The 15,782-nt window shown below is 66.5% G+C and overlaps 5 protein-coding genes across 5 annotated transcripts; 2 read left to right on the top strand and 3 right to left on the bottom strand.

Annotated features, from left to right (window-relative positions):
* Positions 1-3,258: 3,258 nt before the first annotated feature.
* Positions 3,259-3,843, bottom strand: EMIHUDRAFT_359918 (hypothetical protein; the record flags this gene model as incomplete). Its single annotated transcript, XM_005758022.1, has 1 exon — positions 3,259-3,843. A coding segment is annotated over one exon (420 nt), but the record flags the coding sequence as incomplete, so codon positions are not given.
* A 2,199-nt stretch (positions 3,844-6,042) lies between these two features.
* On the bottom strand, positions 6,043-6,773 carry EMIHUDRAFT_220114 (hypothetical protein; the record flags this gene model as incomplete). The annotated part of the gene is made up of 3 exons (XM_005758021.1): positions 6,043-6,276; positions 6,359-6,576; positions 6,710-6,773. The coding sequence occupies 3 exons, from the start codon at positions 6,771-6,773 to the stop codon at positions 6,043-6,045; spliced, it is 516 nt and encodes a 171-aa protein (XP_005758078.1).
* Positions 6,774-8,612: 1,839 nt separating this feature from the next.
* Positions 8,613-9,506, top strand: EMIHUDRAFT_220113 (hypothetical protein; the record flags this gene model as incomplete). The annotated part of the gene is made up of 2 exons (XM_005758020.1): positions 8,613-9,149; positions 9,306-9,506. The coding sequence occupies 2 exons, from the start codon at positions 8,613-8,615 to the stop codon at positions 9,504-9,506; spliced, it is 738 nt and encodes a 245-aa protein (XP_005758077.1).
* A 252-nt stretch (positions 9,507-9,758) lies between these two features.
* EMIHUDRAFT_453666 (hypothetical protein) lies at positions 9,759-14,091 on the bottom strand (the record flags this gene model as incomplete). Its single annotated transcript, XM_005758019.1, has 13 exons — positions 14,043-14,091; positions 13,663-13,946; positions 13,155-13,393; positions 12,976-13,082; positions 12,756-12,791; positions 12,363-12,445; positions 11,976-12,134; positions 11,585-11,772; positions 11,388-11,491; positions 10,820-11,118; positions 10,674-10,769; positions 10,307-10,490; positions 9,759-10,238 (listed from the first exon to the last, which is right to left on the bottom strand). Coding segments are annotated over exons 2-13 (2,235 nt in total), but the record flags the coding sequence as incomplete, so codon positions are not given.
* Positions 14,092-14,291: 200 nt separating this feature from the next.
* On the top strand, positions 14,292-15,612 carry EMIHUDRAFT_220111 (hypothetical protein; the record flags this gene model as incomplete). The annotated part of the gene is made up of 5 exons (XM_005758018.1): positions 14,292-14,495; positions 14,567-14,749; positions 15,139-15,168; positions 15,371-15,433; positions 15,571-15,612. 5 exons carry the CDS (start codon positions 14,292-14,294, stop codon positions 15,610-15,612), a joined length of 522 nt encoding a protein of 173 aa, XP_005758075.1.
* Between the last annotated feature and the right edge of the window lie 170 nt (positions 15,613-15,782).

Raw genomic sequence — 15,782 nt, 5'->3', positions numbered from 1 at the left:
GTGTACCGCGGCTTCACAGAGCAGGACAGGGTCGACGTCTCCCTGCCGCTGCGCGGCTTCTTCCCGGCGCTGCGCAACGGCAGCGTGCCGGCGGAGAGCTACCTCTTCCTCGACGTGAGCGAGATGGCGCTGGCCGGCTCGAGCCGTCCCCTCGGGGACCTCTACGGGCGGGTCAGTCTGCTGCGCGATCGCGGGTACGCCTATGCGCCGGCCGCGGCGCGCGGCCGCCCAGTCCTCTCTGCGGGCGGCTGGGGCAGCGGTCGTCCGTTCCACTCGCACGGCCCCGCGCTCAACGCGCTGGTGGCGGGGGCGCGTGTGTTTCTTCTTTTTGTGGGCGTGGTGGACGCGCGGCTGTGAGCGGCGTCTCTTCACGCCTCCGTAGGCGAAGCACTGGTTCGTGCAGCGGCCAGACGCGACCCCGGGCGGCGGCGCGGTGGAGGTGCCGAGGCGGACCGGCGAGGCTCTGGCTGCGGGCTGGGAGGACGGGTTGTGGCAGTGCACGCAGCGTGCTGGCGACTTGTTGTGGGTCCCGAATCTGCTTGAGCACGCGACGCACAACTACGACGACGAGGTGGTTGCACCTCTGCACGTCTCTCACTCTCTCTCTCTCTCTCTCTCTCTCTCTCTCTCTCTCTCTCTCTCTCTCTCTCTCTCTCTCTCTCTCTCTCTCTCTCTCTCTCTCCCTCTCCCTCTCTCTCTCCCTCTCTCCCTCTCTCTCTCCCTCTCTCCCTCTCTCCCTCTCTCTCTCTCTCCCTCTCTCTCTCCCTCTCTCCCTCTCTCCCTCTCTCTCTCCCTCTCTCCCTCTCTCTCTCCCTCTCTCCCTCTCTCCCTCTCTCTCTCTCTCCCTCTCTCCTCCCTCCCTCTCCTCCTCTGTCTCACGACGTGCCGCCTTCCATTGCAACACGTGGACAGGTGGTGGCCCTCTTTCACGTGATCAACGACTTGGGCGAGACACCGCTGCACGCGGCGGCACGAGCGGGCGACGTGGCGGCCGTGCGCAGCCTCTTGCGCGACAGCGGCGGCTCGCATTTGCACGCACGCAGCAAGCGGGGCGTGACGCCGCTCATTTTCGCCTCGGGCGCCGGCCACGTCGCCGCCATGCAGCCACTGATCGCGGCGGGGGCAAATTTGTCTGCTGCCGCGAGCAACGGCGGGCAGGCGCTGCACGCTGCGGTGGTTGGGGGGCACGCGCGGGCGGTCGAGCTGCTCTTGCGGCACGGCGCACCGGCTGAGGCGAGGGGGGCGTAGACGCTGGACACACACGCATCCCCTGCCTTCCGACGAGCGCTCGAGAGGAGGCGCATTGGTGTGCCTCGTCTTCGCGCGGCGCTCCGAGCACACCGCACGATCCGCGTAGTCACGGCAAGACACGACACTTGGCCCAAGACCGCACGAGCACAGACAGTCGAGAAGGGAGAGACGGCGACGGCAGTCAGAAGGCAGCACTGGGTTCCCGGAAGGTGAATGCGATGACGGCCCGTCTTCACACCCTGACGTCTGCGTCTTCACACCCTGACGTCTGCGTCTTCACACCTCCAGGCGAGGGACGGGCAGGGAGAGACGCCGCGAGACCTCGCGACCAGGCTCGGGCACGTGGAGATAGCGAGGGCGCTCCTGGGCGGCGCGGGCGTGGCGCGCAGCGTCGAGGAGGACGCGCTGCTCCTCTCGCAGCCCTTCATCGAGGAGGGCGTCTTGCTCACTTCGGCGGCGTCCGGGCGGCGCGTCTACCTCCACCGCCTCGCCGAGCTCTTCACGGCGCGGTGCGGCAACGGCTGGTGGACGCGCCCCCGCCGACGCTGCTCGCGGTCGGAGGTCTTCCTCACGCGCCGGGGCAACAGCCTGCAGCGAGTCGACTCGAGCACCCTCTCGCTCGCCGGCACGGCATCCCTCGCCGTGCCGCTCTCGACAGCGTCGCCCGCGGTGCGCCTCTGCCCCCCCCCTCCCCCTCCCACCACCACCAAACACACCCACACCCACACCCACACATAAGCCCCGCCGTTGTCTCCGTCGCCCCCTCCGCCGCTGCCTCCGTTCTTGCGCCGTCTCTCCCGCCGCCGCCGCCGCTTCCCACACCGTTGCCGCCACCGCCGCCGCCCTCTCCGTTGTTCCGACGAGAATATCGCACGCGTGCCGAGATTCGACAGACGAGTGTCGCACGTCCGCATCGCTACGATCCTCCGCCCGAGCTGCCCCAGGCATCGCCCTCCCGAGCCACACTGCTGTCACCCTCTCGTGCGCCCCGCACAGGTGCGTTCGGTGGAGGCCGCTAGATGCTTGTCAGACCAGACTAGATGCTTGTCAGACCAGCGACCTCGGCTGCATCCCTTTCCCCTCCGCTGTATCCGCAGCCCTCGCGTTCACGCGATGCCTTGAAGGCACGGCTCGGAGGCATGCTCGCGCCCTCAGCTCGCACAATCGCACAGCCCCGGGTGCGAGCTCGCACGACAGCCAAAGCCGCACGGCGGGGACAGGTAGTCAGGGACGAGCTCGGGGGCTCACGGGAGGCGGGGCCAAACCTTAGCGCGCCGCGCGCTGCTGCAGCCATCAGTCCGCCGTACTCGTGGACTCTAGGCCGAGGTCGCCCTTTCCCTGCCGGCGCCCCTCTTCCGCGCACCGGCCAACGAGCGCGACGAGGCAATGTACCGGCTGCTGGGCGAGGGGAAGGCCGCCAACGCCGCGGGGGACTTTGCCGCCGCGTGCGCGCGCTTCGAGGCCGCGTATGCCCTCTCTCTCCGCCCGGGCCTGCTGGTGAGCGCCGCAAACATGCGGATGAAGATGTCGCAGGTCGGGACCGCGGCGGCCATGTACCGCGCCCTGCTGGCTGACCGCGGCCTCGCCCCGCCGGAGAGGGAGATGGCCTCTCAGAAGCTGGCCGAGGCCCGCATGCTGATGGAGCGGCACGCCTCGGCCAAAGAGACGTGTGATCACGCGGCGCCATAGGGGCTTCTGCGCTCTGTGTCCATCTCACTGACTCTCTCTCCCCAACTCTCGCCTCGTGCTCGACCCTCGAGAGTGCACATGCATGCCGCGTACGTCTCTTGTGTCCTGATAGTGATACGGGGTCCCTGTACACTTACCTAAAGGTCGCCCCAAGAGGACGCATCCCTCGCAGCCGCACATTTCGCGGACCGCCGAAAAGTCTCCCACACTTGTGCATGGCACCTCCGACCAGAGGTGGAACGGGCGCACATTGGGTAAACAAAACCACGCCTTGCATGCACTTTCTCAGCTCCCCGCGACGCGAAGCGCGTGCATCGCCCCCTTGAGCTCCGCCACCTGGTCGAGCGCGTCGCCGAGCAGCCCCTTGGCCACGCCAAAGTCGCGCAGCTGCTCCACGCCGCCGCTCGCCCGCACCTCGGCGGCGTTGTCGGCCACGTAGCGGCGGCACTGCGCGAGGAGCCGCCCGTCGCCCGTCGCGTGCGCCGCCTCGAGCAGCGGCACGGCGCTCGCCGGCCCGACGCTCTCCTGCAGCGCCTGCGCGCAGAGCAGCTCGAGGCGCGGCACTTGGTACATCTGCGCCAGCTGCCGCAGGTCGAGCGCGCGCTGCGCTCTGCCGCCCTCCTCCTCGCCGAGGTCGAGCTGGTCGGTGCAGAGGTAGCGGATGAGGGCGGTGAAGGTGGCGAGGTCGGTGTTCCGCACCGTGACCTCGGCGGCGTCGCGCTCCTTCATGCCGATGCCGAACATGGTCCGAAAGAACACGGACCGAATGCAGAGCAGGTTCTTGCTCACGCTCTCGATGCGCTCCTCATCGTCGCCGACGATGAAGGTGACCTTGCCCTCTGGGAGAGTGGCGTCGCCCCACACCTTTCCGAGGTCTGCCACCAGGGTCGAGGGCGGCACCACAATCGGCGCGAAGGAGGGAGGCGGAGGAGGCGCTGACACGCAGACTTGGCGGAGGGAGTCGCTCGTGCAAACCAGAAGATCGCTGCCATCGGAGCTGATGGCCACGAGGAGTGGGTTGCAGAACTGCGCCGCGCCGCCCACGCCATCAGCGCTGCCGCGAGTGCCGCTGCCCGCCACCGTGGTCACCGCGCCCGTCGCCACCTCCACCCGCCGGATCTTGTGGCCGCCCCTATCCGCCACAAACAGCGCGCTGCCGTCTGGGCTGATGGCGACGCCGGTTGGGTAGTCGAACTGCGCCGCGCCGCCCACGCCATCAGCGCTGCCCACCGTGCCGCTGCCCGCTAGCGTCGTCACAGCGCCAGTCGCCACCTCCACCCGCCGGATCTTGTGGCCGACCCTGTCCACCACAAACAGCGCGCTGCCGTCCGGGCTGACGGTGACGCCGAATGGGAACTTGAACTGCGCCGTGCCGCCCATGCCGTCGGCGTTGCCCTCGACGCCGCTGCCCGCCACCGTCGTCACAGCGCCAGTCGCCACCTCCACCCGCCGGATCTTGTCGTTGAGGTAGTCAGCCACAAACAGCGCGCTGCCGTCCGGGCTGATGGCGACGCCGCATGGGAACTTGAACTGCGCCGCGCCGCCCACCCCATCAGCGCTGCCACGAGTGCCACTGCCCGCGAGAGTGGTCACCGCGCCAGTCGCAGCCTCCACCTGCATGATCTTGTGGTTGAACATGTCTACCACAAACAGAGCGTTGCCGTCCGGGCTGACGGCGACGCCGCTGGGATCGACGCCTTCCAGGGTTGCCACGCGGCGCACGCGCCCAGCCGCAGAGATGTGCAGCACTGAGTCAGCAGTGGTGACGTACCACGCGCCCGCGTGATCGCTCACGGCGCCTTTCACGTCGAGCGCTGCCGGGCCGTCCTCGCCCTCGAGCGGCAGCGTGGTGACCTGGCCGACGACGCGTACGCCAAAGAGGGGCGCCTCGAAGCCATCCGCGACCGCCACAGCCCTGCCGTCCGAATCGCCGTCCTCGCCGGCGGTGCGGGCGCGCTTGTGGGCGGACGCCATATACGCACACAGATCTGTCCGAAAAAACGCCTAGTCGCGGGTTCGGGATCAACCCTAGGTGCGGGCCCCGAGAGCTCATCTACACCTTCGCCGCCAGCGCCCTTGCCGCGGAAGCAGACGTACCTAAAAATGGCCTAAACGAAAATATTTAGTTGCACTCAGACGTTGAGCACTGTCGGAGCGGTGTTTCGACACCGTGATCGCTCTTGAGGAAATATGTATGTAGGAAGTGGAACCAGAAGATTTGGGGGGGGGGGGGTACGAGTTGGCGGGACGAGGGCGGCGAATTGCGTGGTACTGCGTTCGCTGCCGCTGGCTGCACCTGGCTGCCGCCGGCTGCCGCTGGCTGCCGGGCGCCCGCCGCAAATGGAAGACGAGGACTACGTGGTGGCGGCGGCCGCGGGGGCCGCTGGCACACGAGGTGCTCGCCGCCTCCGCCGCGACGCGGTGAGGCACAGAGCATGGAGAGCCGAGCGCATCGGCGCATTGGGCCATCGTGTTGCTGTCAGGGCCTCGGCGACGGAGAGCGGGGCCGAGGAGGACGAGGCCGGGGCGGCGTTCAAGTGGAAGTGGAACATAGACGGAGGGGAGCTCTTCGAGGAATGCCTCCGCAGGGCCAAGCTGGAGGGGCATCTGCCCGATCTCATGCGCGGCTGCCCTTTCAGCGGGCAGACGGCCCTGACGCGGAGCATGCTGCGCGCGCTGACTCTTCCTTACGTGACACGGGCTCTCAACGGCGACTTTCCAGGATCAGACCTGAAGGAAGCGGAGGAGGCGCACATCGCCAGTCTGGACGCGTATTGCCGCAAGCATTGGGCTCCGACGGGGCAGGTGGCAAATGGCCGATGGCCGGGCGGTGCGCCGCTCTGGTGGCATACAAGGGCCAGCCTGGACGACGGGGAGTGGGTGCCGCGCGTGCCGGCTTGGCAGTGCGCCGTGTGCGGGGAGGAAGCCTTCCCGTTTGAAGAGTGCGGGCGCTGCCGGCCTGCCCGCACAGCGCCAGTGCAGCACGGAGTGCCAGCGAGCACACAGGGAAGGGTGTGAATCTAATCGCATGTGTGGCGCCCAGGGTACAGCACAACCGCAGAGAACAGATACTGCACGCCGTAGACGCTACTCCTATGGTACCTAGCAACCGCACCCCTCGCTCCCTCGCCCCGCGCGGACGAGCAGGGTCTCGCCGTAGCCCAGCCGCTCGACGCCGTCAAAGCGCAAGCCGGCACCCTCGGCGCACGCCTGGAAGCCTGCGACGCTCGACTCGGCCGGCGTCGCCTCGTGGCCTGCCTCGGCGAGGAGCAGCGTCCTTTCCTTTGGCCGGAGCAGCTCGCGAACGCAGGTAGCCAGCGGTCGCCACGCAGCGGACTGGTAGAGGACGTCGCTCGCCAGCACCACATCGACCATGCAGCGGCGAGTCGACCAGCTCGCTCCACGTGAGCGCTCGCACCTCGACCGCCGCGCGATCCGAAGAGTCGAGGTTGCGCTTCACATTGGCACGCGTACGGTCGAGAAGGTCGGGGTTGCCATCGGTGAGCAGCACCTGTGATGCGCCGAGGCGCGCCGCCACGATACCACAGAGCCCGGTGCCGCACCCAAGCTCGACGACTCGCTTGCCGCGAATCGCCGTGGATCCGACGGGGTCGAGAGCCAGGTAGGAGGCCAGCGCTGTGCCGGCGGTCCAGAGACGGCTGCGCCAGTGGTGCCTGGCCCGACGCTACCCTGCGCGATCGACACTGTGCCAACCGAAGGCCATGCAAACGCACGCGTGCTGTCAATCATGCACGGGTTGATGTAGCACCAGTCACTGTTGTCTCGATGAGGCAGCGGTCCTCGGCGACAGTCCGCAGCGGCACGGCGGGCATCAGCGTCAGCGTCGCGACAAGGCCTTGGGACACAGCAGAGCGTCGAAGGGCATTGGCACGTTCTAGGATTGGCCGCGGCTGCTGATCACTGGAAGAATCGGGCCCGCCGGGCTGCGGCACCTGCCGTGTCTTTTTACGCTCTCCCTCTCGTCTCTCTCTCTCGCTCTCTCACCATCACCCCCCCCCCCTCTCGCTCGCTCGCTCTCTCTCTGTCTCTGTCTCTGTCTCTCTCTCTCTCTCTCTCTCTCTCTCTCTCTCTCTCTCTCTCTCTCTCTCTCTCTCTCTCTCTCTCTCTCTCTCTCTCTCTCTCTCTCTCTCTCTCTCTCTCTTGCTCTCGCTCTCGCTCTCGCTCTCGCTCGCTCGTTTTTTCCCTCCCTCCCTCCTCCCCCATCCCCCCCCCCCCCCCTCTCCTGAAGCTCTCCAACTTAAACAATTCGGATCATGAACCAAACATAGCTTTTGCTTGTGCGTCTTGGGTCCGGGGTTGTGTTTTTGTACGTACGTACTTTTAGCTTGCTGGGAGAAAAGGGAGAGGGGTTGTGTTCTCTCTCTCTTTGCATGAACCAAACTGCTCGGCTACTAGCTTAAGGTCACCATCCTCTCCGGCTACGACAAGGTGAACGAAGGTCACCATCCTCTCCGGCTACGACAATGTGAACGTGATCTGTACATGGGCGGCGTCCTCCTCCTCAAGTCCCTTTGCGACCGCGCCAGCGACCCACCGCCGACTGGGTGGGCCAGCCGCGCGGGATACAAATGCGTAATGTCGACGGTGGCCAAATCTGAACCCGTAACGACCAGACGTCGGTCGGCTACCCGACATAGACAGGCTTGTCTATATCGGTCGGATGCTTGAGACATGAGCTAGCTCCCGGGAAAGCCGGGCCCACATAAGTAGGAAGTGGTTTCCCAACGTGTGGGGGCAGTGTGCACAACACCATGGGCCACCACTGTGGAACATGTGCGTGCCAGTCTGTTCCACCATCGTGGGGCGGGCCTGCTAGATGTGCATACGCCCTTGCCTCGGGGTTACAGTCGGTGTGCGACCGTCGGGTGTGTCGCGCAAGTATGTATCTGACAGTTTGGAGCGGCCGGGGGATGAACCGGAGGATGGGACGAGTGAGGTCGCGGAGTGGTGGGCTGAGCCGGATCAGATGGCATCAGAACCAGTGAAGTGGCCAATCGTCTCGGGGATGGAAAGTAACGGACGGGAGGGCTCGGGCCATACGCGTTCAGATTTGTACATCCACGAGTTACTTCGTTCTGCTTAAGATTCTGCTGCCCTCCCCTGCCCTGCCCCGTACATGCCACAGCCCTGCCGTCCGAATCGCCGTCCTCGCCGGCGGTGCGGGCGCGCTTGTGGGCGGACGCCATATACGCACACAGATCTGTCCGAAAAAACGCCTAGTCGCGGGTTCGGGATCAACGCCTAGGTGCGGGCCCCGAAGGTCATCTACACCTTCGCCGCCAGCGCCCTTGCCGCGGAAGCAGACGTACCTAAAAATGGCCTAAACGAAAATATTTAGTTGCACTCAGACGTTGAGCACTGTCGGAGCGGTGTTTCGACACCGTGATCGTTGAGGAAATATACTGCACGCCGTACGTAGTCGTAGATAGACGCTGCAGCGTGCACCTCGATCCTGTACCGTGTTTGTTATGACCCCCCCCAATGAACACACCAGTGAGGGTGGGCGAGACGATCGAGGGGTCCCGTACCATGCGGAATTGACCCTATCAAGTGCTCAAGTGCTCAAGTGAAACAAGGTTGAAGTGCACGCCCTTTTTGACTCGCGGCAGGACTTTTGACCGGCTGTGACCCACACATTGTGGACCCACACAATGTTCCACTCGACACATGCCCGACTGCTGCCCCTCTCGGCCGACGTTGGCGTCATTGAGGCCGTCGCCGTTTTTGTGACGGCGACGATTGCACTTCAAACTTTCCTCTTTGCCACCGCCGCCGCCGTCGAGTTCTCGCGTCGCAGGTCCGAGCGCAACCTTGGCCAGATCCTGTCCGAGCTGCGAGGCTCGCTCTCGAACCCGCCGGCAGCCATCCTGACAACAATGGCTTGGGATCTTCTCGTGAGACCCCACACCCCGTCAGCTCAGAGGTACAGCGCGCACGACATGAGCCTGGCCAGCATGCCTCGCATCGACCGGCTCCTGCTCGAATGGCTGGCCGTCTTTGTCGCGACCGACTTCTACATTTATTTCGAGCACCGGCTGATGCACACGCGCTTCTGGTACACGCGGATCCACAAGCATCACCACCAGTTCCACACTCCGACCGCTTTTGCCGGCTTTGCCCAACACCCCCTCGAGGCTGTCCTCTTCACCGTTGGCTCGCTGTGGATCCAGGCTATCCCTCCCCGTCACGTAATAGTAAGCGGCTGAGAAGAAGCAACTCCCAGACACGACGCCAGCCCCGCCAGGCTACTAAGCGGGGCGACGGTAACTCCCACACACGACGCCAGCCCCGCTAGGCTACTAAGCGGGGCGACGGTATAAACCTGTTCTCTCCCTCCTGCGCAGGCGTTTGTGGCAATACACCCCTTCGCTCATGCGGCATTTGGAGTGTTTGGCATCACGTGGACCATCCTCTCGCACGACGATCGCTCGTATCACGACGGTGGCTTCCACTACCTTCACCACCTGCACCAGCAAAGCAACTTTGGAGGATTTACGCACCTGTGGGACTGCCTATTCCGTACACGACGAACAAAGCACCCCTAGGCCTATTCGTCTATAAGAGAGACGTGAGACGAGAGCCCGGTGGCCGCCGGCAATGCGCAATGAGTCGGTTGGGAGGGAAGGAGGAAGACAGCGACTAGAGAGCGTCGTGCAAGGCACTCGCTTGCTTTTTTTTCGCTCTGCGTGCAAGGGGCCACGCTGCATGCGCTAGGGGGTGGCACTGGCCACTGCGACCGCGTCGCCTCCGCTCATAGTCATACACCTCGCGGCTCGCAACAACCCTCTCACGTACGTCCTCTAACATTGTTTTGTGTAGTTAAAAAGTACGCGACGTCGATCAGTACGTACGACCTAGTCGGTAACCACACCACAGTCCACACCACAGAAAGGCGAGAGAGAGAAGAGTCCCACATCTCAGTGGACAGAGTGCATAGGCTCGCGGCGCGAGGCCCCCTCATCCGTCCAGCGCCGGCGCGACGAACCCCTCGGGCAGCGAGTCGGGCGGCGGCTCCGCGGTCGCGGGGCCAAAATAGGAGCGGTGGTTGTTCGTGCGCGTGCCGCCCGCGTCGTCGCGCGGCTTCTCGGGCACGATCGTCCAGCCGGTCAGCCCCTGCCTCTCGCGCGCGTACCGGTCCGCCGACGGGCTGTCGGAGCGAGGGAGCACGGCGATGACGAGCTGCGGCTGCTCCGCGGTGCGCGTGAGCACGCCCGCGGTGTGCTGCTGCAGCAGCTCGTCGTACGGCAGCTCCTCCGAGTAGGTGTACGGCGCGACGCCTAGTCTCGGGTAAGCTCGGGTAAGCTCGGGGCAATCTCGTCCTCCGAGTAGCTGTACGGCGCGACGCCGTCGCACTCCAGCAGCTCGACCCACACGACGTCGTAGTCGAGCTCGGTCACGCGACGCACGTACCCGCCCTCGGGGCAGCTCCCTGGCTCGGGCGGCGCCGCTAGCACGGAGCAGGCGTGCACGACGGGCACGCCCATGTGCTCCTGCAGCGCGCGCGCCTGGTAGAGCAGCTCCGCCTGCAGATATGGGGAGATATGGGGAGATATGGGGAGATATGGGGAGATATGGCTGTGGTAGAGCAGCTCCGCCTGCAGCCGAGTACGCCGAGTACGCCGGCGGTTGAAGTGGTGTGTGGGGGGGGGGGGGGGGGGTGGAGTTCAGCCCTGGTGCGCTCGCAGGCGGGGCCGGGGGCTCTCCGCCTGCAGCTCGTAGCTGAAGCCGAGCGTGAAGAACATCGGGTCGGCAAAGATGACCGGCTCGCGCGTGTCGGAGCGGAGGAGCAGCCGGATGACGGAGCGCGCCTAACCTCGGGTCATCTCGGGTCATCTCGGGTCATCTCGGGTCATCACACGAGGGCCGTGATCCAGACGACGGGGCGCGCCATCACGCGCCCCACGTTGTCTGTGACGACCAGCACCCGCACGTGCGACTGCAGCACGTACCCCATCAGCGCCTTGTTGTACCTGCTCCCCTCGGACGAGATGACGCGCAGGCACGACCCCGCGTCCTCCCCAACCATGAAGAGCGTCTTGGTCTGCGAGGTGCCCGGGCAGTCCTCCGCGTACCACCGCTCGAGCACCTCCTCCGAAAACATGTCCAGGTGCCGCCGGTTGGCCGCGGAGGCGCGCCGGATCTCGCGCAGCGTCTCGCCTGCGGCGTCGGGTGATCTCGGGTGATCTCGGGCGATCTCGGGTGATCTCGGGTGAACTCGGGCGATCTCGGGTGGTCTCGGGTGGTCTCGGGTGGTCTCGGGTGATCTCGGGTGATCTCGGGTGATCTCGGGTGATCTCGGGTGGTCGAGGGGAGTCTCGGGAAATCTCGCGCGGCGTCTCGCCGGAGAGCTGGAAGATGGCGCGCAGCCAGCGGCGGATGAGCGGCGCCTAATGACGAGCGGGTACCCTACAACGAACCGCTCCTACCCTCGACTCGCCAGCGGCGGGTGAGCGCCATCCGCTCGTCCTGCCGGTTGTCGTCGTAGTACCGGAAGAGCAGCTCCGGGTTCCGCCACTCGAGCAGCGCGCTCCTAGATGGGGAGATATGCGGAGATATGGGGAGATATGGGAGGTGTAGGTTCCGCCGCTCGCGCTGCGCGCTCCGCACGGCCTCGGCGCGGGACGCGACGAAGCTCCCCTCCAGGTCGAGCATCGCGCCGAGTGCGTCGAACTCGACACGCTCGAGCGTCGAGAGAGAGAGCTGCGGCGAGCGCAGCAGCGCGTCGTACTGCGAGAGGACGACCGGGCACGACTCGGCGCACGCGGAGCGGATCGAGGCCATCAGCGTGGCGGTAGTCTCGATCTGCTTGACCTGCAGCAGCACCCGGTCGCCTGTACCTCCCCAGATCTCCCCAGATCTCCCCAGATCTCCCCAGATCTCGATCTGCCTGACCTGCAGCAGCATCCGGTCGCCCGTATCTCCCCAGATCTCCCCAGATCTCGATCTGCCTGACCTGCAGCAGCATCCGGTCGCCCGTATCTCCCCAGATCTCCCCAGATCTCGATCTGCCTGACCTGCAGCAGCATCCGGTCGCCCACGTCGTCCTCCGTCACAACGCAGAGGCCCTCCTCGTCGTACGCCCCGCAGCTGGCGCACAGCTCGACCAGCCGTCCGGTCGCCGCCAGCTCTCCGCTCAGCCGCGCCGCCGCGCCTTGGCGGCGGAGCAGGAAGGGCTCGGGCGCGTAGGCAACCACCGTCTCGCCGTGGCCGATGGCGCGGTGCCACGAGTCGAGCAGCCAGTACAGCAGCGAGTTGATCACCTGCGAGCGAGATACGGCCGAGGTGCGGCCGAAGTGCGACCGAGGTACGGCCGAAGTGCAGCCGAGGTGCGGCCGAAGTGCGGCCGAGGTGCGGCCGAGGTGCGGCCGAGGTGCGGCCGAGGTGCAGCAGCGAGCGATCACCTTCTCCTCGGGGCCCGCGCGCGCGATCCGGTCGAGCATGTACGCAACCTCGCTCGAGTCGCGCTCCCACTCCTCCGGCACGCCTTCGAAGTGCGCGTGGAAGGGCGACGCCGCCTCCCCTCCCTCCGCCTCCCCTCCCTCTGCCTCCGCCTCCGCCTCCGCCTCCGCCGCCCCCGCCTCCGCCGCCTCCGCCGCCTCCGCCGCCTCCTCTTCCACCGGCGCCTCCGCCTCCTCCTCTCCCCACCACTCCTCCGCCCCCCCCTCGGGTCGTGCCGCCGCCGCCGCGCAGAGCCACGCGCGGTTCGCTATCTCGAGGAACGGGTACACCATGCGGCAGCGCTGCCAGATGAGGCGCGCGTTGGTCGGCTTGGGGTGCCAGTTGCCTACGTGTACCATACCTCCAGAGCATCGAATCCAGTTGCCAGTTCCCTACGCGCTGAATGCGCCGACATCATTCAGAGCACCGTGTGAACACGAGGGGCACGCACACAGTGAATACAGCGGAAGACGGCCGAAGACAGCTGAATACGCCTCCTCTGGTTGGGATACATGAATACGTGTTCTGCGGCTAGGGCCGGTTGCCCTAAAGTCGCAACGCGTAGGCCTAGTGCACCATTCTGTGTGAGCTCGGCACCCACAGTCCTGCCGCTGCTCGCCCCAAAGTTGGTCTCGAAGGAGCTCTTCAGCGACGGCCACAGCGAGCGGTCGAGCAGGCGGTACCTCACCAATAAGAAAGGAATGGATTCAGCCGCAAGCAGTACCAGTCAACTGAGAAGTCGAGCAGGCGGTCACTCGTCGGCGCCGCGCCAGAAGAAGGCGAGGCAGAGCACCTCGAGCGAGCGCGAGCGCTGGTCCGTCTTGACCTTCTCCGTCACCGTCCGCGCGGACCAGAGCAAGTCTTCTCGGTCCTCCGCGGTCGGCAGAGTGAGGTACGCTGCCACCAACAGCCAGCTCTGCTCGAGCGCGCGCTGCACGTCGTCGAGCGCCCGCCGCACCTCCCTCGGCTTGCCTCCGTCCAGCGGCGCGACCTCCTGCAGGGCTGGTCCGAGAGGCTCAGAGATAGCGGACTCTCTCACGGGGCCTGCTTCCGCCCGTGCGGCGCAATCTCCTTGCCGTCGGCGCGCCTGCGCGGGGGCGGGGCGCGGGGTGCGGCGGCGGGGTCGGCCGTCTCTTGGAGCGGTGCCGTCGATGTGTGAAGGGAGAGCCTCGGAAGGGCCTCGGAAGGGCCTCGGAAGGGTCTCGGAAGGGTCCCAGAGGCGCGCCGCGCGAGGAGCGGGTTGAGGCCATTCTTCTTGGGCACGAACTTGAGCACGGCGTATAGGTCCGGGTAGGTCTGCTGGCAGCGCACCACCAGGCCGAGAAGCCCGTCCAGCGCCGCGATGTACGTCTGCCGGCTCAGGCGGCGAGTCAAGAGCAAGTGCACGCTGAAGCCGCCGTCCGCCCACTCTTCCCACCCGACGCCTTGGCCGGCCGACGCGCCGAGCGGCACCGTCGTCGCCCCTTCGACAAACGTCGCAACCAGCTCCTCGTACTCGGCCGGAGGACGCTCCCACTCGGGCCATGGAGGGAACTTCCCGTCGGTGCCTGTGGAGAGTCTGGCGGCGGCGAGCGGGTCCGCAGTGGCCAGTGCCGCAGCGCTCCGGCAGCTGGTGGCTGCAAGAGGCGTGTGGACGGACGGACCGGCGATTAAGCTGAAGGAAAGCGAGGCGGCGGCGGAGAGGAGCAGCATCGCTGAGTCGGCTTGCTTGCGCCCGGCTGCGCCCGGCTGTGTTGAAAAATTGCGCGAGGAGCAGCGAGGAGAGCTCAGCACCACACACCTCTCCTTAAAATCCCTGTGTGGTGGCGGCGTGCCGTCCTCCCATCCCTCCCTTGCCGTCTCCGTTTTGTTTTTTTCTTTCTTTAGGGGAAGAACAACTCGTACCGGTGAGTATGGACCGAATTCAGTATGGACCGAAATCCCTGATGGCCGGTCCCTCCCTCAAGAATGGCGGCAGTGGCGCTCACTACAGGTGGGGTCAATCCGCCCGCGAAGTGACGATCGCCATCAACGCCGGCTCTCGTCGCGGCCGAGACTTTCGTGTCGAGATCAATCGGAGCCGCGTGAGCGTGGCGGCCAGGAGCTGCGGCGACGAGGTGGCCGCAGACGCCGCAGTCCCTGCGGCTCACAGGCCACCCTCCGACCGCCTCTCCCACCGCCTCCCCAGTGGCAGCACCTCCTGCGCGGCGAGCTGCAGCGACCCGTGCTGACGGACGAGTGTGAGTGGAGCGTGGAGGACGGGTCGCTGATCATTGCCCTCGCCAAGGACGGCCGGCTCGGCGCCGAGGCGGAGTGGTGGACCGGGGTGCTCGCCGGCGAGGACACGCTCGAGGCACGGACGGCGGACGCGGTGGCCTACGCCGCGCTCGAAGGCCTCCCCGAGGAAGAGCGGCACCTCGCTACAAAGGCGGCAGCCGAGAGACAGCCGAGAGATAGCACCCCGCCACAAAGGCGAGGCAGCCGAGAGATGGCCGCGAGATGGCCGAGAGATAGCACCTCCCCACAGAAGCCCTCCTCGCTGCGGGACACACTGCAAGACACACTGCAAGACACTAGCAGCACACGAGACAGAGCTGCGAGACAGAGCTGCGAGACAGAGCTGCGAGACAGAGCTGAGAGACGGAGCTGAGAGACGGAGCTGCGAGAGACGGAGCTGCGAGAGACGGAGCGCGAGACAGAGCTGCGAGCTGCGACGGAGCTGCGAGACCAGCCACCACCCGCAAGACGCCTCCCGCGCAGGCGCTCGCCATGAGCAGCGGCCTCGACGCCGTGCACGCGCTCGCTGCAAAGGCCGCCGCGGCTTCCGACGGCGCGGGCGGCGGAGGCGCTGGCGGCGGAGGCGCTGGCAGCCGTGCTGGCGGCGGTGCGGGTGAGGGTGCGGGTGTGGGTGAGGGGGCGGAGGAGCGGGCGGGGCCGGCTGGGAGGGTGCGGCGGCCTCTTCTTCGGCTGCCCGTCCCTGCTGCGCCATGAGGCGCTGGTGTTGCGAGCGCAGGTGCTCGGGCTGAGCGACATCCCGCAGTGGATCCTGGACGAGGTGGAGGGAGATCGAGCCGAGATCGAGCCGAGATGTGATCCCGCGGTGTGGACGATTCGGGGGGGGGGGGGGGGGGGCACTCTCCTCGGGCAACCGGGGCCAGCCCGCCCCCAGACCGCCCCCAAACCCGCCCCCAGCCCCGGCAAATTCTCTCCCGAGGTTGGGCTCACGCGAAATAGGGGGGACGGGAAAGGGAGGGCGGCGGAAACCCGCGGGGGCGAAAAACAAGCCCCCCCGGGGGAATCCGGGGAGGCCCCCCCCGAAGGCCCAAAAAGAAAACCCTTTCTCCAAAGGGGAAAAAACCCCCCCTCTCCAAAACCAAAAAAAACCCGGGGCCCCCCCCCCCCCC

This window comes from Emiliania huxleyi (assembly GCF_000372725.1).
Source record: "Emiliania huxleyi CCMP1516 unplaced genomic scaffold EMIHUscaffold_89, whole genome shotgun sequence".
Classification (NCBI taxonomy): Eukaryota; Haptophyta; order Isochrysidales; family Noelaerhabdaceae; genus Emiliania; species Emiliania huxleyi.
This window is presented reverse-complemented; position numbering and strand designations above follow the sequence as displayed.